General features: G+C 43.7%; 1 protein-coding gene across 2 annotated transcripts in view; it reads right to left on the bottom strand.

Moving 5' to 3' along the window:
• Positions 1-2742: 2742 nt before the first annotated feature.
• The window catches only part of Uspl1 (ubiquitin specific peptidase like 1), a 30569-nt gene continuing 11347 nt past the window's right edge, over positions 2743-21964 (bottom strand). Inside the window, exons 5-10 of one of the 2 annotated variants that reach the window (XM_041678254.1) lie at positions 20683-20796; positions 17738-17867; positions 14067-14192; positions 8216-8373; positions 4892-5062; positions 4313-4460 (exon numbers count right to left, since the gene is read on the bottom strand). In XM_041678254.1, coding sequence (XP_041534188.1) covers positions 4438-4460; positions 4892-5062; positions 8216-8373; positions 14067-14192; positions 17738-17867; positions 20683-20796 — 722 coding nt within the window. In that variant the 3' untranslated portion in view covers positions 4313-4437. Of the gene's footprint in view, positions 5063-8215; positions 8374-14066; positions 14193-17737; positions 17868-20682; positions 20797-21964 lie in introns of both variants that reach the window. The other variant, XM_041678253.1, reaches the window with a different exon arrangement.

Here is a 21964-nt window from a genome sequence, read left to right as displayed (position 1 = left end):
GCACACAGCCCAACATGGCAGGCAGGCATACACACAGAGGCTTGAGGCAGTGGTCACTTGGCATCTGGTTAGGAAGAAGAGTGGGCCAGAAACTCTGCCAGGCTCTAAAAGTCCAAGGTCCAGCGCAGTGAGCCACTTCCTCCATCACGGCTCTACCTCCTGAAGTCACACACCCTTCCCCGATGCTCTCAGCTAGGGACCAAGTGCTGGAAAACATGAGCCGGGAAGGGCAACCCTAAGAATCAATACTTGCAAGGCTCCCACGGTCATGGGCTACAGACACATATTCCCTGCCGAGGTCAGACATCAGCACCTTCCATGCCCATTTCAGCTTCACACTGAAACCAAGTGTTTCGTTTTTTTTTTTTTTTTGTTTTTGTTTTTTTTTTTATCATAGCATCATTAGTGCTTTGGCCCCACACACAGTGCTGAGTGCCATATAGTGTTGCCAACACTGGCCAGTATGATGTGCCTTATATGAAAAAATTGGTGTCCCAGAAGTTTTGTTAAGGCCTGAGTTACAGTACCAATGGCCACTGAGTCCAATGTTAACACAGAATCAATATTAAGAATGGATAAGGCGCCTAGTGACGCTTGCCTTTAATCCCAGCACTCAGGAGGCAGAGGCAGAGGTAGGCAGGTCTCTATGAGTTCGAGGTCAGCCTGGTCTAGAGTGAGTTCCAGGACAGGCTGCAAAGCTACAGAGAAACCTTGTCTAAAAAAAAAAAAAAAAAAAAAAAAAAAAAAAAAAAAAAAAAAAGAGTAAGGCTTTAATTTTCTCTAAAAGCACTGATAAAGTACTTTTTAACGAGCTGATAGGCTGTGACAATCCCAGCTACGATCTCTGAGTATATCCTTTCTCTCATTTTACTACCTCAGGTCAGGCTCACTCACATACAAGTGCTCAGGACACAGCAGTAAAAGCTATCAATAGAGGAAGGAACAAGCAAGAGCTGAGCAAGCAGCCCTATACAGAAATTCAACTGGCACTGTGATGGAGAAGGGTCATCTGTCTATTGGTTAAGGTCATTTGTCTATCTGTTGCTTTCATCGGTTAATTAATAAAGAAACTGCTTGGCCTTTGATAGGACAGAAAATTAGGTAGGTGGAGTAGACAGAACAGAATGCTGGGAGAAAGAAAGCCGAGTCAGGCAGTCACCATGATTCTCCCACTCCAGACAGACCCAGGTTAAGATCTTCCCTGGTAAGCCACACCTCGTGGGGCTACACAGATTATTAGAAATGGGTTAGATCAATATGTAAGAGCTAGCCAATAAGAGGCTGGAACTAATGGGCCAGGCAGTGTTTAAAAGAATACAGTTTCCGTGTAACTATTTTGGGCAAAGCTAGCCTTAATTTGGCTTGTTTTTTTTTAAAAAAAATATTTATTATGTATACAATATTATGTCTTTGTATATGTCTACTGGCCAGAAAAGGACACCAGACCTCATTACAGATGGTTGTGAGCCACCATGTGGTTGCAGGGAATTGAACTCAGGACCTTTGGAAGAACAGGCAATGCTCTTAACCACTGAGCCATCTCTCCAGCCCCAATTTGGCTTGTTTTGATTTGGATTGATTGGGAATTTTGCGTCGGCAGGGAGCTTATATTAAGAAATATTCCTAACAGGTGTGAGTGCGTGCGTGCGCATACACACACACACACATACACACACACAGAGGTTAGGTAGCTAGCACAGTCAGAACCAGCAAGTAGTAAGTTCAGTGAGAGAGACCTTGCCTCAGTGAAGAAGGTGGACAGTGATAGAGCAAGACTCAAAAGTCAACTTTGGGGACACACACACACCAATGTTACCCACAGGTGTACCCTGCCCTAACACAAACAAAATACATAAAACACTTTCCTTAGAATACACATTGTCTATATAATCATGGAAAATAATGTTTTACCACCGTCTGCCAGTCATCCAAAAACTCAAGTCTAACGCCAATCACTAGAGATGCCCCCTAAAAAAAAAGTTTTTCGAGACAGGGTTTCTCTGTGTAACAGCCCTAGCTGTCCTGGAACTAGCTCTTGTAGACCAGGCTGGCCTCGAGCTCAGAGACCTGCCTACCTCTGCCTCTGAGTGCTTAAAGGTGTGAGCTGGTCTGTTTTTTTTTTTTTTTGGAGACAGGGTATCTTGGGCTGTCCTGAACTCACTCTGTAGATCAGGCTAGCCTCGAATGCTGAGATCCTCCTGCCTCTGCCTCCCAGGTGCTGGGTTTAAAGGCGTTTGCCACCACCACCCAACTATAGCTGCTTCTGAACAACCAACTCTATCTGGAACCTGAGATCAACTAGTCTAATACTTCTAACTCAATCCATCTAATTTACCAGCCATGTTCTGCTTAAATGTAAACTGTTTCTCACTCACGGGTGTTAAATGAACCAACACCTTACATACAACAGAACTGGCCTTGGAAGCACTTCTGCTCTCAGCAGAGCAGCAGGATGAGCGGGTGCCCAGGAGGTGCAGAGACTGCACTGGGATGACAGACAACATTTACGATGACACAAACCTTAAGCACATCGTCACAGACTATTTCCCGTAACCCATCATACTGATCACCTAACATCACTCTGAGTTCTAATGATGGGCCTTCCTGTCATCTTTTGTAAGAACAGAGAGGGGTGGCAATGAAGGGCTCGGGACCCACCAGAAGCAGAAGCAACTATCAAGGCACTCACACGCTGCATTCAACAACTTGTTTGTGTAAACTAGGACTTTCCTGAACCAAATGTCCATGTTTTCAAAGGGTATTTTATTTCTGTGTGTACATGTTTGTGTGGATACATGTGCATGGTTTAGAGGTCAGAGGTCAATGGCAGGTGTCCTCCTCAGTCCACTCCAGCTCATTCCTTGCGATGGGGCTTCCATTGCAACTGGAGTGCACCAATTTGGCTCAACTGGCTGCCCAGCAAGCTCCTGGGATCCTCGGACCTGCGACTCCAGGTGTGCACTGCCACATCTGCCTTTTTACAGTGGTTCTGGGAACTAACCCAAGGGTGTCATGCCTCCAGACCCCAACATCAATTTTAAAATCTTAAAATTTAATGTAGTCACTCTATAATCACAAAACTGATATAAAAAAGGCTGAGGACTTTAATTTGCAGTAGGTGCCATGCTTTACAAGCAGAACCAAAGGGAGACCCAGTAGCTTACAGCCTTCCCCGTGGCTAGAACACAAGGTCATGCATTTCAGCCAGCACTACCCACAAGTCATATCGTCTTGCAGCAGTAGTCAGTGTTAAAGTAAAATGTTAACAACACTCAGCAATTCTCAAACAGATATTCATCAAAATGAGGTATATCTAATGTGTCATTTGTTAAAGAATTCAATGTTGAAGCAGGAAAAAATTCATCAAAAATATCAGTCTTCATGGGGCTTCCCAAGTTCAAGGTTCTTATAGAGGTACTGTCTGTGAGTGAACACTGCTCGACTTCAGACTGGTTTTTCTTGGGGCTGCAGTAATTATGGTCCTGACTCAGAGATGTGTTCTGGGGAACAACACTAAACTCACTAGGTGCTGGTGTGCTGTCCCCCATCTCCAAGTACCTCAACTCAGGCTCCACACTTGCTGAGGGCTCTGACAGGGCTGCAGGAGAAAGCAATTCTGCTAAAATCTCTTCATGACTCTGGCTGTTATAAGAGGCACCTCCAGGAGCAGGGGTGCACCCGGATTTGCTGTCTGCAAGGTCAATTTGATGCTGTAGCTCACTTAACAGATCTTCTATGGACTCACTGTCATTTGGAGACCCACAATGGGACACAGAATCTGACTGGTCACTTACAGATGTCCCACGGTTCGGGGAAGACATGAGAGCAGCTAGTTTCTTCTTCTTTGCCTTTAACTTTTTAAGAAGTTTGAGCCGAAGCTTATGAACCCCATCTTCAGTGGCATCTCCAGGGACTGCTGGGGAGGTGGCACTTTTATTGTCATGGGAACTGTGGCAGAGGAGAGCTGCATGTGAGCTTTCCTGCCCCTTCAACAGGGCCTCCGAGGCCTTCCCACCAGCATGGGGCAGATCAGCGGTGCTGCCTGAAGGTGGAGAGCTGCTGCCTGGGGAAAGCTTGTCCACATGCTGAGAAGCCTTCCTGGACATCCTGTTAGCCTTCCGGTTTGTATTTTTCGTCTTAAAGCCATCAAAATGGCTGGCTCCTTTAACAGAGGGCTGCAGGTCAGTTACTGCTCTGTTCTGAGCCAACACACAGGGTGGCATAAACGCACCACCCCTGCTCAACAGCCCTTTCACCCAGCTTCCCACAAAAGCTTTCTTCTGATCATCTTTCCGAGGCTGATTCTGTGGGGAACTGGTTGTTACCATTTTAGAAGACGCTGTGGTTTCTCTTTTTCTTAAATTTGTCTGAGATTTACCAGGTTGTGCGGGTTTTAGCCTCTCAGTTGTAAGTTGCAGCAACTGTATCTGAGTGTCCTCAGCTACCATGGACTTCAGTTCCTGAACAGGAGGAACAGGAACAGGGGCGTCAGGCACAGGTTTAGGAAGTACAGTGTCTCCTGCCTGTGACAGTACTGCCTGTGGGTCTGTTCTCACCCCTGCTGGGACAACTAGTTTTCCTTCACATGGGTTAGACGATAAGGAGGTCGTCAGTGAGTCCTGGGGTTGCACAGCAAGTGCTCTGACGAGCTCTGCACTTTCTGCCACAGGTTTGTCTTCCAACAGGCAATCTTTGGAGTCCATCTGAGAAGCAGAGGTTGTTTCAACCGAGCCCTCTGTTCCTGAAAGTACACTACCGCCGTGAGCTACGGCTTGTACTTCTGGCAGAGTCTGAGGAGTGACTGGCATATGTGCGGGGTGGGCGGCTGAGGGTTCTGAGGTGGCAGGCCCACCCACAGAATACAGTGCTGGTGAAGCTGGCTGCTCCTCACCTGACGCAGGCTGCGCACATGGCTTTGTACACGGAAAGCAGGTGGCTTCTTCAGTTGGTGCCTGCAACTTTCTTTCCCAAACAACAATATGGATCTCTGATGCTGGCACTTTACATGTCACGTGCCTTTTAGCCCACGGGCCCTTTAAGTCATCACACTCCAGCCAGCTCCCTGGGAAGTAAGAAACAAAGTCACAGGTGAGACCTTGCCGACACCGTTCTCCCTTCCCGCTGCTCTCTCTGCACCCACAGAAGGAGCACAGTGAAGCAGTCTTCTCCTTGGCTCCACTGTCGGTGCTAGTTTCCACTGGATCACAGAAGGTACAGGCTATGGAATGCAGAAATCTGAAAATGCAGGGAGATCTGCTGGACAGTTCACATCCTTTATTAAATACACACTAAATCGTAATGGCATCACTTTAACTTCAGAACTGCCTAAACATCAGAAACGAGTAAGTTGTTCCATGTATATGGCAAAGGACACATTTAAGGATTGAAAAGGCTACAGTGCAAACACAGCAGCACTACAGGGAATGGGCTCAGGGACCATCAATGGCAGCCTGGTTACTGCAGTCACAATTTCAGGGTGTGGGAGGTGTGGTAAGGGAGAGAACATACGAAGCAGACTAAGACACAGAACAGGAGTAATGAAACAACTAGTTTATTCCTTAAAAAAAAAAAAACACCTTAGAAAGATAGCTATTAAAAAAAAGAAAAAAGGAAAGGAAATACTGAATGCTGGCAAGGCTATGGAAAAATTGGGTCCCTGTGTGTTGCTGGGGGGCTGCTCTATCACCCTGCACCCGTAGAAGGAGCACCGTGAAGCACAGCCTTATAAAGGGTGCAGGAAGAATCTAGTCATTAGGGAAGACACTCTGAGCACACACCCAGAGAAGCGACACCAGCGCTCCTAAACATGAATGGGGTCATTACTCAGCTTTGGAAAAGGAAGGAAACTTGGCACACTGTGACACTGATAAACCCAGAAAATGTGCTAAATGAAATAAGTCAGACACAAAAGGGCAAATCTTCTGGTTCTACCCGCATGAGGTGCCAGAGCTGTCACATTCAGAGACACAAGGGAGAACAGTGGCTCCAACAGCCAGGGAAGATGGGATCGGGAGCTGGCGTCTGGTGAACACAGCTTGTTTTAGTGAGGAGAGAGCTGCAGACTGGGATGCTGGTGATGGATTTACAGGGCTGTAAATGAAGCCAACGCCAGTCAACTTTATAAGCTTAAAAATATTGAAGTGTCCATTTTGCTACAATAAAAAAATTAAGCAAACAGAAGCCATGGCTGAAATGGAAAAAAAACGGATAAAAGATATTGGGGGTAGGAGGTGTTAAAGGGAGATTGCCACATGATAATTTGAGAAAAGCTAACAACTTTAAGTCCGGATGAATAATAGCTTTTCAATAATTAACACGGGTTTTGACAAAGCAAACACACAGAGGTGGTGAATTGAGAAAGCACTGAGCCAAATATCATGTGCACTCTGACACACTTTCTGTCCCTTGGATTATAGTGGTGACGTCATTTTAGACATTGTGGCTGAGGCAGTGGAGATATCACTACCCACAGCACTCTCTTACAGTATGGCAGTATGCTCAGAGACATTTTCAGAACAGCACACACAGAAAACACACAGCCCCTAAAGCTGAAAGGTCCTGTTAAGAACTGATTTTGAAGAGTCAGATGTGGTGGCACACGCCTTTAATCCCAGCACTTGAGGGGCAGAGGCAGTTGGATCCCTGTGAGCTTAAGGCCAGCCTGGTCTACATACTGAGCTCACAGACAGCTAGGGCTGTTACATAGAAAAACCCTGTCTTGAAAAACAAAATAAATAAATAAATAAATAAAAAATAAAAAAAAAATAAAAACTATTTTGATAAACAAGAAACAGGGAGGTTAAGAAAGAAGAAAGTCCTTTCTGCCGCTGAGCTTCAGACTAATTCAGATGCTTATGTATTGGCTAATTTCTAAGGTGTCTCATTAGTGACTAAGAACAAATAGAAGTCTAAAGCGCAATAGATCCCCACCCCCTTTAAATCCCTTAAAGAGAAAAAATAAAACAAGTTTTAAATACTACCAGCGAAGTGGACCATGACCAGCAGAGCTGGTGAGAGAGGTGAGTGTGAGGTTATGGGTAGGGAGAAACACAGTTAAAGCAAACTGTCACAAAGAAACTCGCTCTTCTGCAGAATTAGCATAGTGTGGGCACACATGGATGCACACGTCTAAGGAGACACCATCACCAAATGCCAACAATGCTGGGGACAACAGCAACTTTTCTTCACTGCTTGTATAAAATACAAGACTACAAATTTGGCCTCTTTAGAGGATAGCATAATAGTTTCTCACAAAACAAAACTGCCAATTTTTGCCAGCAACCAAACTCCTTAGTATTTATAAAAATGGATTGCAAAATTACATCTGCCCAAACATGGAAACCATCATGAAGGTTCTTTGTTTTGTGTGTGTTTAGGAGGGTACAGAGCAGAAGACAGCCTCGGTGGCATTCCTTAAGCGCTGTCCACCTTTATTGTGAAGAAGGGTCTCTCATTTGCTAAGCTGCTAGGCTGGCTGGTCAGCAAGCTACAGGGTCTGCCTCTCCAGCTGTGGGACTGCAAGTGTGCACCCCATGCCCAGCATTTTGTATGTGGGTTTTGGGGCTAAAACTTGGGCATTCCCGTGGCATTTGCCAACTGAGCCATATTCCTAGCCCCCAAGACATCTCTTAGGTGGTGAATGTACCTAAGCTTTATCATTTAGATACAGTGGGATCTCACTTGAGAAACGCAGTGTTAAGCACTGAAGAACAGTGGAAGAACACTACATTCACATTACTAAGCAAAAGCGGTGTGCGTGCAAAGGCTGCCGGGTGTCTAATTGAACTGTTTACTTCCTCAGAGAGAGCTCGACGACTGCAGTACTTGAGATGAAGGGGATGGCCCTAAGGGATGGTGGTGGTGGACGACAGTGGTGTTTGGAGGGTGAAGAAACTCTGTATGGTGCTACAATGGTGGATACACGTTGGCACAGCCACACACTTCCCGATGCACACAGACTGAATGCATCAAGTGTGGATCATGAACCTTTGGGTAACTGTACTATTACAGGTATGTTCCATTTATCTGGCACGGGAGGGCACAGAGTTACAAAGGATACTCTAAAACACATTTTTAAGAAGAAGAGGAAGGGCAGAGAACTTTTAATAAAGAACACAGAAAAAAGAAATTTAGACGAAGTTTGTCTTTATAACAAAACAAAACCCACGAGGCTCTATTTCCCACGCTCAGTAACATAAACCCTTTCAACACTTACCATCAGCATCTAAAATCCATGTTATAAAATGGTTATTTGCTTGGTACTGTATTACAGAGGTGACTTGGTAAAGACTGCCTTCAAAATGAAACGCATAGTGCTGCAGATCCCTCCGAGGTAAGCCTTCCACAAAGTGCAGCATGATTATGGGCGATGCTCTGTGGAAAAGAGGCACAAGTCAAACCAATTTCATGGCACGTGTCTGCCATTCATGAGACCATCCAGTCACAGACAAGGCTAGCTGCGCTACCTTTGCTCCGGCACCTCCAGATGTGTGCTTTAACTAGAAAGGGAGAAGAGGCTCTAAGAAGCACGTGACACTAAGCCCTTTGGAACGGCACCAGCAGCAGCTGGGAGTCACCATAAAGCAAGATTGACAAAGACCTTAACAACACGTGCTCTACCCACAACTCAAATCTCAGAGCACTACGTCGCAGAGCTCTGGAAGCAAAAGCCAAGCTCCTTTAGGGTTTTCTCTGGTATCAGGTGCCCAAATCAAATCACTTCTATTAAGTAGAAAAAGTAGTAAGTGAAAATCTTATGCCTAAGATACTCAGACACTGAGTTGGCCAATTTCTCCCTCATCTCAGGAAGTAAGAAGAGCCATTAAATTCAAATTTGCACCTAAGAAAAACTTAATTTGTACTTAAGTAGAAAAAAATGAAATACACTAGATTTATTATAAACTACAGGATGCTCATAATTTCAAAAACACATTTGACTATTACAGAAACGAGCCTACAGATGGGCCTCAAGTAACTCAATGTAATAAAACTCTTGGGGTTTAAGAAACGGTGAACACCCCTAAGAGTTAATCCTAAAACTTAAACAGATGTCAAATTTATTTAGCTTATCAAATTTTACTCAGCTGGAAATGAACTTGAATCAGTGTCCAAACTGTAAGATCATCCAGACTGACAGGGAAAGATATGTAAATTACTCCGTCAATTATCTTGTTGGACAGTAGGTCCTCGGAACTGAAAATCCTGGAAGTCCTGTGAACCGCCTATATCACCACCTTCTTTGTCCTATTCTTTCTTCTTTCTTTTTGGTTTGGTTTTCAAGACAAGGTTTCTTTGCATAGCCCTGGCTTTGCTGAAACTCTGCGGACCAAGCTGGCCTCGAACGCACAGATCCACCTGCCTCTGCTTCCTGAGTGCTGGGATTAAAGGGGTGTGCCACCACTGCCCAGCTGGTCCTGGTTTTAAAAATCGGACTTAATTTACCAATTCCAAGGCATCACTGACCATAGAATGTCCCCATAAGATATACACGCTGTCAACTGGGATATGAAGTGTGCCTTCCAGTGATGCAACAGCGAGGCAGAGGTTCTCACAGTTGGACAGGCAAGCCGTAGACTTGGACTCTCTGCTATTAATAAAATCTTTGAGTAGTAAAGTTTTGTATTTAGTTCCTTGGGCCTCACACATGTGACACCTACCATTACAAGTACCTTCTGAGGCTACCTAAAACCTCATGAGTCTATACTAAAAAATCTGTGAGTCTGCACATGAACATTTTAGGACATGCACACACACACACACACACACACACACACACACACACGAAGGAGAGTAAATTGCACAATACATGTAAGAGCACCTGCCAGATTGCATGCTTTTTACAGTCTAATGCTTTTAAAGTAGTAACTGGTAATGAGTCAAAGTGAAGAACCAAGATGAGCCCCACCTGCAGCTTGAACTGCAGCGACACTCACATTCTAGTTGAATGCAAGCAGATGTCCCAGAAGCTGCTCTGAAACCATGACAGGACAGAAATGTCATTACCCAGAAAGGGGGAGAAGAGAATGATCAAGAGGTTGACCGTACAGCTCAGTTCTCTGGGGACTAACAGAGAGGGCATGCTGAAGAACTTCACAGTTCTTTACAGGGTTCCTTCCTTTCAGCCTCACAAGCAAGCGAACCCTCAGAATGTCCTCCTCACTACCGGGCCTCCCAGGGGCGGAATGGGCTGCAACTCTGGTTCTTCTTGCTATATCTGGGGAGTTCTCAAAGACAAGTCCTAACCCCCGTGCTTTACCACACTCAAGGTCACAATGGCCTCCGCTGCCATTGGCACAAGTTTCAAACGGTGGCATGAGTGTCCTCCACTCCTTGCTCTTTCTGGGTTTCTAGACTCTAGTATCTCCTACAACTCCACACCTCAGCCTGTCCAACCCAGCGTCTCAGGAACTAAGCCCTGTTTTGTTTCCAGGCTTCTTCCTATCCATGACCCTATGCAGGAGTGTCAGCCATGGAGGATGCTCAGATCTGAGGAGAGCCAGTTTAGGCTCTACCGCAACCATGGGAAACAGACCTGGAACTAGAGTCAACAAAGACTCAGAGCTAAGAGTGCCTGGCACCTGGGTGTACCTCTCTTAAAAGGATGAACCTAAGGAAAAGCAAAGAATATGACTCCCCTGGCCACCTCAAGACAGCAGGACTACCAATCTTTACCCACCAGGAACAGCCACATCTTATACTAAGAATTAAGATCACAAAGTCAATTTCTATCAAAACTTTTCTAATAACTCAAATCTTAGACAAGGCAAATTTAATAATTCCATATCTGTAATGCAGTAACATCAGTTTCAGGCAAAAAGAAAGGTATATAAAGCCTATTTTTAAGTCATTGTCCACTTTGTATCATTTCCAATCTTACAATCAGAAAAGCCTGAGTCAAATTAGATGTAATTCAAAGAACACAATCATGAGCTACAATAAAGAAATGCATCTTCAGAAAGTCCAACTGCCCCACAAAAGGGTACAACTGTCCTCTGGAGATAGTTCAGGAGTTGAAAGCATTTTCTATCAGGCAATAAAGAATCTTAGGCTATGGATGGTCGTGTTAGCAGTCCCAGAATTCTGGAGGCGGGTGAGTGGATCTTGACTCTGGAGCCCGCCTGAGTTACATAAACAATTCCAGTCAGTCTAAGCTACAAAGCAAAACCCTCTCATCAGCTCAGATGGCATCAAGGCCCTATACCCTGTCTCCAAAACAAAAACAAAAAGCAGCTACCAGCAAGAGCTTGATAAGATGGTACTCACCTATTATCTCAGCACTCAAGAGTTTGGGGCCAAGAGGATTCTAAGTTCCAAGACTAGCATAGACTACACAATGAAACTATGTTGAAACACAACCAAAAACAGACAACAGGAAAGCAAAACAATCAAATAAGAATAATAAAAGCTGGTAAAACAGAAGTTAAACTATACTCATCTATTCAAACAGCAGGCTGGCTGGACCATGTATGTCCAAGAGTATACAATCTCCTGAGATTGTGGCAAGAGCTACAGGCTCATTTCAGTAATTCAGGAAGTCAAGTCTGGGCCCAGACAACCAGTGCCCACACCATCATACTCAGAGTACAATTCCTCAACAACTCACTTACAGAGAGGTAGTGGAGTTGGACCCTGCAGTCATGATTTACTACTGGATTTTCCTCAAAGGGTATGTATTAAACGTGGGTGATCTGAGATCAGGTGCTGGGGGGGGGGGGTGTGGTGGAGGGGGGGCCTACACTGTGGATCTTAGAATGATATATGGCCAAATTATGGTCTCATGATGAATTTATTATTTAGGGTCTCATGGCAGATGGATCTGTCTGTCTACCCACCCACCTACCTATCTATGCTGGCTGGTCTCGAACTCACTCTGTAGACCAAACTAGTCTTGAACTCACGAGTTCCACCTGCCTCTACCTCCTAGGTGCTGGGGTAAAAGATGTGAGCCACCACATCCAGCTGATGAGCTTTCACTTATATTATTCGTAAAATCCGTGTTAAATTTGCTTCTAAGTGTACTAAATACCAGCAAGTCAAGCTGTACTAATTTCAGAGCAAAACAGCCTTATACAAACATCTTGTCATTTAAAATTAAAGTATAATTTTAGATAAATTTAATTTACTTTTGAAGAAAATAGGAAATGTCCAAATTATAAATTTGGCTTACTAACTGGTCCACTGGAATTTAAAACAATTTTAAATTTAAACATGACTGTATCTAATGGAAACATTTGCTGATCAGAGAATGAATCTTTTATGTAAGTAAAAGCAACATATTTATATAATTAAAAAATATATGTCACAAGGCAATCAATTAGCAGATCTAACAACATAATACAAAGGAGTAAATCCTCAAGCCCCAAGCCAGAGAGAAAGATCATCAGCTGTGTCTATGAACACCAAGATGCTCAGGCAATCCCACGGCTGTGTAGGAAAACACCAGTCATGCACTGCCGCCTTTTACTGCTTGGTCCCCAGGCGGTCAGGCCAGACTGCTGACTTCAGGGTAAGGCAGCTTGCTCCTTCTCACTCAGCCTCACTTAGACACTATTGAGTGTCAGGAAGCAAGGGACAAAACAAGCTAAGAGCCAACAAGGACAAAGATAGGAACAATCCTAAGGCCAATAATAAGCATTTAAAAGACAGACTGGGAGCCAGGCGGTGGTGGTGCACGCCTTTAATTCCTAGCAGGTGGATCTCTGAGTTTAAGGCCCCTTGTCTACAGAGCAAGTTCCAGAACAGAGGACGGGGATGGGGGAGGGGGAGGGGGAATGACACGGGACGGGGAAAGGAACATTATCTAGCAGAAAGGAGGAAACAGTGACATGAGTGCCACACAGCAGGTACAGTGATGAAGAGAGCTATTGTCAACAGACTCACCAGAGGGAATGACACGGGCATATCAACGCAGTTCTACTCACAGAGGAAGGACACGAACACCTGAGCAAAGGTCGGGTCATAGCAGACGCACGAGCCCCAGTCCTACAGCACTACAGCCAGAGAGCAGAACCAGCTGACTGTAGTTCTAGCACTTGCCAAGGGAGGCGGAGGGATGGCAACTCTGAGCTTACCCTAGACCAAGAGAAAAGACTAAAAACGAAGCAAAGCAAAACAAAAAGAGCACAATTAAACAAAACTGACTGCGGGGGGGGGGGGGGGGAGTGCAGACTGTGAACGTCTGAAGGGGAAGCCTATAAAAGGGGAGGAAACAGGCAGGTGCCTGATTTCAATTTAAGGCTACAGTACTATTAAAGGAGAATCCAATAATTTAATGAGAATAACTCTTTAGAGATATTCTGAGGAGCTTCTGCAGATTTGAAGAATTTGGCATTGCAGATTTGACAGTAATGGAGGTTAGTTAATGTCACTGGGTTGCTTCCTCCATAAGATTATAGCTCATCCCATTAGTGCAGTCAGCCTGAGCTGGAAGGCTCCAGAATGCACACACCTGAATGGATGGGGTTGTTCACTGTGAAGAGCTGATGCCTAACACTTCCCTAGCCTCCACCCACCAGAAGCAGCAACCACACAGATCAAAGCCAATAGCTCTCAAATACAACAAAAACACTTACTTAACAGCAGCAAAAAGCCTATAAGATGATAAAGAATCAGCAGGATGACACCTAGGAGATGGGACTGGAGAGATGGCTCAGCAGTTAAGAGCAATGGCTGCTCTTGCAAAGGAACCGAACTTAATTCTTAGCACAGGAATACAGGGCAGCTCACACCTGTCTGTAACTCCAATTCCTGGGTTTCTCACACCCTCATACATACATATAGGCAAAACACCAATGCACGTAAAATAAACACAAACACAGACACACACACACACTATGAGAGAGGGGCCAACCCCACAGCAACCCTACTGCAGTGTTTCATCTGGTACAGCTTGCCTACCAGTCAGTTCTTTAAATGATAAGCATTTGGCAGTTCGTATGTATATGTATTCACTCAAACTTCTAAAAGGTATGTTGTAGACACTATTTTCTTTCTCAACAAATGAAAAAAATGTAAACCCATCTTCACTGTATCCTAAAAATGTAAATTTTAAGTAAATTTAAACTCACCTTTCCAACACCATTTTTCTTATCTGTGATTTACTGTTGCAACTGTTACATGGACCAAAATGGGCGGCGTTGAGTGGATGCCACTCAGGAACAACATTTGTAAAGGTGACCAGACTCTTCAAACACCTACAAAAACAGGCAAAACTTGAACCCATTTGCTAAAATCATTTGTATTCCTTTAACAAATTCAACTACTTACTCGAACTTTGATCTCAATCATGTATTAGTACCGTGGTACCCTCTCCCGCCAAGCTGGACTGTGGAGACTGCACACGGACTGGCTTTTCGGCTAGAAGCACAAACAACAGCCTTCCAGCACGAATGCCACTGACACTTTACTCCAGAGAATTATCTGTGAGGTCCCCACTGTGCACACTGGAGGTTGAGGGTCACTCCTGGTCTCTACTTATCACATTCCGGGACCAGTTTCCAGCTGCAGCAACAGTGTCTCTAGATACCGCCAGCTACCCAAAGCAGCAGCATTGAGGCTCTTGATGAGCATCACTTCTGGAAGGTTGTTGAATTTACAGCTCAGCGTATGTAGTGCAAATTGGTTAACCATCACTGACAACAAAGAGGGTGGTATTTACAAGTTACATACAACTTAACTTTCTTATCTGTTAGAAAAAAAGAATTCCCTTGTAGAACACTTCTGCTTTTACACATGCTGTTCAAGTACTGAATTCACTTTAGTTTGAATACCCAAAAGCAAGAGTCAAGATGATCTTCAGTGGTGTACACTGAATCTTAGTTGCATCAACTCTAACAAAAATGTTTTAATTAAAACAAGTATATTGCCAAAGAAACACACAAGCTTTTCCCTTCTAAATAACAAATAATACTGGCATATGGTACCTGAGCAAAGAAAGCATTGGCAGTTAAAACTGATCAGTTTGCAGAAAAGCTAACCTTTTAAATGCAAAGCAACAGACAGGTTGTTCTGTGTGCCCAGACTGTACTCCACATGCCTCATTCTTTAAGATACTATTAAGACTCCTAGCTTTTAGATAGTAACAAGGATTTTGTCTCAATTAGTGCTCATGTTCCACGTGAAGAGTGACATTTCTGAGCACCCAACACATGTAGCATTAGGCACAGAACTTGGCACTCCCCTAGTGCTCCAGCCTTTGTAAGATGAGTGGCAAACAAAATGGGGTTTGACTCAAGACCACCAGGCGCTACAGACCAGGTTTTTATCCTCTCCAGAAAATAACTATGCAATCAAATAAAAGCCTTTACAATAGCAAACAAATCAGAGGCACTAAAATGAAAGGATTAGCAGGGCAGTTTCTGTAGCAAGTAGAAGTGAGTATTTGTGACCTCGATGTACACTCATTAAATGCCACCGCCTCTTGGCTTTGACTCCGTAACTGCTTTAACTTTTCAAAGTAAAGATTACTCTAAAGAAACTTTAACAATTACTTTTTTGTGCATGTGGTTTCTCTGTATAACCGTCCTGGATGTAGATCAGGATGTCCTGGAATTCACAGAGATCTGCCTGCCTCTGCCTCCTGAGTGCTAGGATTAAAGAGGTTTGCCACCACTCCCGGCTAACAACTACTTTTAAAGAAATAAAAACAAGGGACTGGAGAGATGGCTCAGTGGTTAAGAGTACTGCTGCTCTTCCAGAGGACCTGGGTTCAGTTCCTACATGGGCAGCTCACAACTTTCTCTAACTTCTGTTCCAGGGTATCCGATGCCCTCATACAGACATGCATGCAGGCAAAGCACCAATATACATAAAATAAAAATAAACAGTTAATTTAAGGAAAAAAAAACAAAACAAGAAAAGACATAAAAACAAGATACCAAAGTGGTTGGTGGCTTCCCTTGGAGCCCTCTCTGAGCTCAGTGCAAGCGCTGCTCAAGCCCACTTACCACCTTATGGATAAAGATGCAGAGCTGACAAAAGATTGCACTAATTGCTGAGCCACTAACCCTCTCTCGTGAGCTCATAACTACTTTCCTAAGCATCTAGTCAGCTGAACTGGCCACAACAGGAATCACTCCCAATGCCTAGGTGAGCTCCTGGCACACAGAACACACGAAATGAGAATCTGTCAAAGCGCTAGCCTGTGAATTCTAGAAAAGCTGTAATTAAGCTGATTTTAATCATCAGCTCTGTTTATATTATTAAAAACAGGTAGTGATTACAGAGTTTAGCATGGTGAGCACAGGAGCCACGGAGGCAAGAAACAACGCTAGAGGTCACCTGATCTGCTACTGACTAGTGAGTTCCTCGCTCAGTTACTATGAAGAGAAATCCAGAGCATTTGTACAAATCAATGGAGATCTAGAAATGGAATATTCACTTGCTTCCACAAATATTTAAAGTCCTAGAGTAAATTCTTACCCCTTCCTAGCAGTTTTAAAACACCAGACTAAAAAGCAAACTTTGCTGCCGTCATTCCCTACAGCATTTCCTACTGTCCAGACAGCCTTGTGAGACACAGCTATCCATACAACAATTTCCTCATGTCGTTTTACCTTCTAACTTTTGGAGCTTGCTTGTAGGTGAGCTGCGGCAGGAAGGATTCCTGACTGACTTCTACAACATTCTGAAGAATGACCTGCAAGGCCGGTTGTCTTTTTACAGCCCTGGCTGTCCTGGAATTTGCTCTGTAGACCAGGCTGGCCTCGAACTCAGAGATCCTCCCGCTTCTGCCTCCTGAATGCTGGGTTTAAAGGCGGGCACCACCACCACCCAGCTGGCAGGTCATCTATTAATAGCCAGCTAGCAGCTTCCCCGGTCTGATCAAGCGGGGGCCTGTCAGACAAGTACCTACCCTCTCTGCTCTCCTGAACTGGAAAACAGAGGCAACCTACGCTGGATGCTACCATACACTAGGAGCAGCTCCAAGATAGGGGCCTAAAGCAAACAAAAGCCTTGTCTCTAACAGAAGGGTAAACAAAACACAGCTCCAAGGACTTCTAAGCAGAAGCGCAGCTAAGAATGTTCTAGATGTGAAGGGTGCAATTCTCATTTGTTTCTAACTTCCCAATAAGGAAATAAGAAAATGCATTTTAACTATCCTTCAAGCTGTGAATTTTTTTGAGCTGATTACAGTAGCACGCCACCTATAGTCTCTTGTGTTGCAAACCGTTCCTTTAGCTTTAGTGGAGAGAGAGTTTAAGATGTGGAAGCCAGCTGTGATCTGTGCCTCCATTTTCAGAACTCAGAAGGCTCAGGCAAGAAAGTGGCAAATGTGGGCCGGAGAAATGGCTCAGAGGATAAGGTTCAATTCCCAGCAACTACACAGTGGCTCACAACCATCTACAATGAGATCTAGTTCCCTCTTCTGGCATGTAGGCATATATGCTGGTAGAATATTGTAACACACTAAATAAATCTTTTTAAAAAAGAGGAAGAAAGTGGCAAGTCTGAGATCAGCCTGAGCTACTTAGCAAGACCCTATCTTAGAAAAATAAAAAAATGTATTGGGGTCTAGGACATGACGACACATGCTTCTGCCTCTACCATTCTGGATTCCAGGGCAGAAAACCTCGGGACTGTCACCTTGTCTTGGGGTGGGGGTGGAGGTGGGGGGTGAAAGTGTATTGAGGGTGGAAGTGCCAAGACAGAGTATACTATAGGTACAAAATTTGTGTTTAAATTATGCTGTTACGAACCATTTCAGCAGAAAGGATCCATTTATAAACCCAAAACTGACCTGTTTTGATACTGGTGCCCACAATGGGAACATTTAAAATTCCAAGAAAAAGAGTATGTAAAGAGCTTTTCAACATGGGGTTCTAGTTTCAACAGTGCGGGAAGTGCAAACACGGGACTTTCCATCTCACCTGCAAAAGAGACAAGAGAAAAGGAAAGATTAGAAGCTGGAACTGGCAAGTGGAAAAGAAAACCCAATCACCAGTCAACTCCCAAAAGTATACAGCGCCTATGTGTGAACACAGCTGGGCAGTCAGTCGGTCAAGGTGGAACTGGAGGAAGGTTGAGCACCTCGCCAAACACAACCAGCATGAACTCAGCTACCATGCTAGTCTCTTCATTTTTAAATGTCATGAAAACATAGGACGAACATACGGGATCCATTCTGCCTTCCTTCTCAAAGGAGAAAGCCCGCAGAACTATAACCCTGTCCATTAAAATAAAAACTATGGAAATGGTTTGCTACAAATAGTGATAGTTAGTGAAAACATTAGAGAATCGCATCAGAATTGGTCATAACCATTAAATTACCACTTCACTTCTATTTGGATCCACCATCTCTACAGTGGAAGAGGTTTAATATACAAGGATAAAGGATCAATTCTGAATCTCCCCACTTATCTTAACCTTTAATCCAATTCTTGAATAATTAAACTCCCGCCACTTTAAGACTAGAGATGGTGGGGATTCTGCTGTCCTTAAACGAAAATGGAACCATACATGCCAGCTTTGAAATCAAGAAGGCCATTAAACAACTGATCCCATTCTTACAGTCCCACTCCAGCTGGTTTCTTGCCTTCTCATCCTCAGGGCTTACAAGGCCCAGGAGATGAACTGCAGATGCTTCCTGCCTCCTCCCTAGAACAAGCCTGTTCTCAGGGTCCTGTTCTTCCCTAGCCTGGAACTACAGGTGCCCAAAACATAGCCAGCAACTGTTGTGATGGAAGGACCAGAAGTATTACCATGAACAGGTTGCATTACCCAAGCATGTGCTGCAAACATCTGCAATTACAAATGCTATTTTAATAGTTGTTTTGTGATATAATCTCATTTTTTTTAAGACAGGGTCTCAGTATGTAGTAGTGGATATCCTGAAACTCACTATGTAAATGAGGATGGCCTTGAAGTCACAGAGATCTGCCTGCCTCTGCTTCCCAAATGCTGGAATTAAAAGCGTGTGCCACCATATCCAGCCATAGTTATTTTTATATAAAAATACAAATCAAAATAATTTATTTCTTATAAAGAAAAATAGAAATCAGCCTCCTAGAAAGGACAACTGTATGAGCTGTGCATATTTAGTAAATTTCAAATCTGCTGTAACTAAACATTAACTAAGAAGGCAAACAATTTATAATTCACAACAGCATTGAATCTTCACATCTAGCCTGGCAGTGGTGGCACATGCCTTTAATCTCAGCACACAGGGAGGCAGAGGCAGGCGGATCTCTGTGAGTTCCAGGACAGCCAGAGATACAGAGAAACCCTGTCTCTAAAAACAAACAACAACAAAAACCTTCACATTTAACATATGTTCTGACTTATATATTAGATATATGTTTTATTTTAATTTTGAGGCAGGGTCTCACTGTGTCGTTCTGGCTGTCCTGAACTCATTATGTGGACCAGGCCGGCCTCGAACTCACAGAGATTCACTTGCCTCTGCCTCCCACGTGACACTACTCGTGGCTTCTAATACATATTTAAAATGTGGAGAAATATTTGAGGTCAGTCTCTGTCATCTAAGTGTGTGTACACAGGCACGCATGCACAAGTGTATACACATGCACACAGAGCTAATACAAATATGGAAGAGTAATAAAAGAAGTTTCTCTCAAAAAACTAACAGGTAGTGTGTGGTAGTGCACACTTTCAAGTCCAGCCACTTCAGAGGCCTAGGCAAAAAGACTCAGGAGTTCGGCGAGAGCCTGGGCAATTAATTAGTAAGACAATAAAAACAAAACTGAGACTAAAAACACTAGCTTTCCTTTTCAGAACATTACAAAGCCTGGAAAGACCTGGACAGAGACTTTAGCTCTGGCCTCACTCTGCTCCCAGAGTCACAAAGGACAGGGCAAGTCCACCCCGTGCTCCTCTACTAGTGAGAAAGAGATCCAGGACAGTAGAATGGAGGCATCTTAAGAGGCACTTGCACTCTCCCTTTCTGCAGTCGGAACACAGAAACCACGGTCAGGAATCTTGTGCTGGGGGGAGGGAAAGCCTGAGGCTCTGGTGCCTGTCTCCCCTGAAGAGATTCGCACCCTGACAACTTGCTAGCCCACCCTGCAGGAGAAACTCCGGCCCACACAAAGACGGAGCGATGATGGGCAGCAGCACATCCTGCAGAAGACTGCTTAGTCACGCACCTCACCTCATGCCCTCAAATAAAAACCTAAAATTCACCTTGGGACCCTGACGGTCACTGGCCCACTTGTTCCTCTTCTACATGTAGGCAATATTAAACAAACCTCTTTTCTTAGCTTTTCATTATTTCCTGTAAAAATGGCCTACTGAGCACTAGTGGCTGAGTCAGTTAGAGCTCCCAGGACCCTAACAATTCTAGTTACATGTACATGTTATACTAACGTGTTCATGACCAAAACGGTACCACAATTTAATCTTGGGTTGTGCAGGTGGAGATTTGGTTTAAAAGCTTAGAAGAGCCAACTATATACCAACTCTTTAGCACACTTGACAGGGGCCTGGATTAGGTTGCCAGAGGAAAGTAACCAGGAGTGTTAGCCCTAAGTGTTCACCTGGCTTTGAGAACTCAAAGAGGTGAACAGCCTGCAGATATTCACAGAACAGGAGTGGACAACAGCGATGTAAGCCGTGGTAGGTTCCTAAGTAAACCACCACTACCCAGACTCGCCCAAAAGAATCCTATACCAAGTACTAAAATAATGCATTTCCTTATGCCGTACTTATTTCTATATAATTACTTACCTAATGTACATCTAAGCTTAGGCTGAAGTTTAATGAAAATTTCATCTCTAATTTCATTCAGACAGCTCTCTATCTCTGCAAGTATTTCTGATGTCAGTTTTTTACAATCTTCACCTTAAAAAAGAAAGTCAGAACGTTATCATCTCATCAATGCATCTTTCCAGAAGAAGAACCGAACTAGTAATAAAAATGAAAGTCTATCAGTCCATTCTGCAGAGACAAAAAGCAAAACACTTTTATTTTATTTTTTTCAAGATAGGGTTTCTCTGTGTAATCTTGGCTGATCTGGAACTCATTTTGAAGAGCAGGCTAACTTCAAACTCAGAGACCACCTGCCTCTGCCTCCTGAGTGGTGGGCTAAAGGCGTGCTCCCTCACTGCCCAGCAAAAACATTTCTTATTATGCCTCCCCTGCGATATGCCATAGATTCCATTGACACCTGTCATCAGGTGCCATTTGCCCTTACTACCTGGATGAAATCTCAAGGAAAGTCTTTCTCAAAAACAACAGATGCAGTAATATGCACGTCAGAACGACGAGTGTTTGACGCTCCAATCTGACTTGGAAATCATTCCTACAGCTTCATCACACTCGGAAAAGCTTACATTCTCAATGAAATGAGCATTAGGCAAGACTTGTGCTATCTGTTCCTGGAAAGCAAAAGGAAGAAAGGAAAATACACAATACAGAACAATGAAGCCCACACACAGTTAACAAGATTAAGAAAACTAACTATTCTGTATGTGGCTAATATGAACTAAAAGCAAAAAATTAAAATTTCAGTATCAAATTTTGCTCTTCTCAAATCATCAGTGAACCGTCACCTACTCAGCACCAAGGTTTTTGTAACTATTTATTAAAAACAGGCGATGCCTGTGAAGAGCTGTAAACCCAAATGACTAATGCATGAAGTCTCCAAATCAAATTAAAACAAAGTATTACTTAATAATCATAACTTCTAAATATTTATGCCCAAAATTGGTTAAGGAATCTGAGATGAATTTTTCCATGTAATAAAAGGAGCAGCATATTCTTTTTAATTTTTCTTGAAGATTTATTTTATCTGTATGCATGTGTTCCTGATTGTATATATGTCTACAGCATGTGGGCATGTAACTGTGGAGACCAGAAGAGGGTGTTTGATCCCCTGGAACTAGAATTACAGGCTGAAGAGTGCTGGGAACTGAACCCTGCAAGAGCAGCCAGCGCTCTTAACTGCTGTGTGTCTACAGCCCTGAGAAGCTATTTTAATAATTCTTTTGGGAATCCACTCAACAAAAAC

Source organism: Microtus oregoni, unplaced genomic scaffold, assembly GCF_018167655.1.
Source record: "Microtus oregoni isolate MIOR12 unplaced genomic scaffold, Mior012 000029F_ref0000214, whole genome shotgun sequence".
Classification (NCBI taxonomy): domain Eukaryota; kingdom Metazoa; phylum Chordata; class Mammalia; order Rodentia; family Cricetidae; genus Microtus; species Microtus oregoni.
The sequence above is the reverse complement of the archived record's forward strand: the minus strand, read 5'-3'. Positions and strand labels throughout refer to the sequence as shown.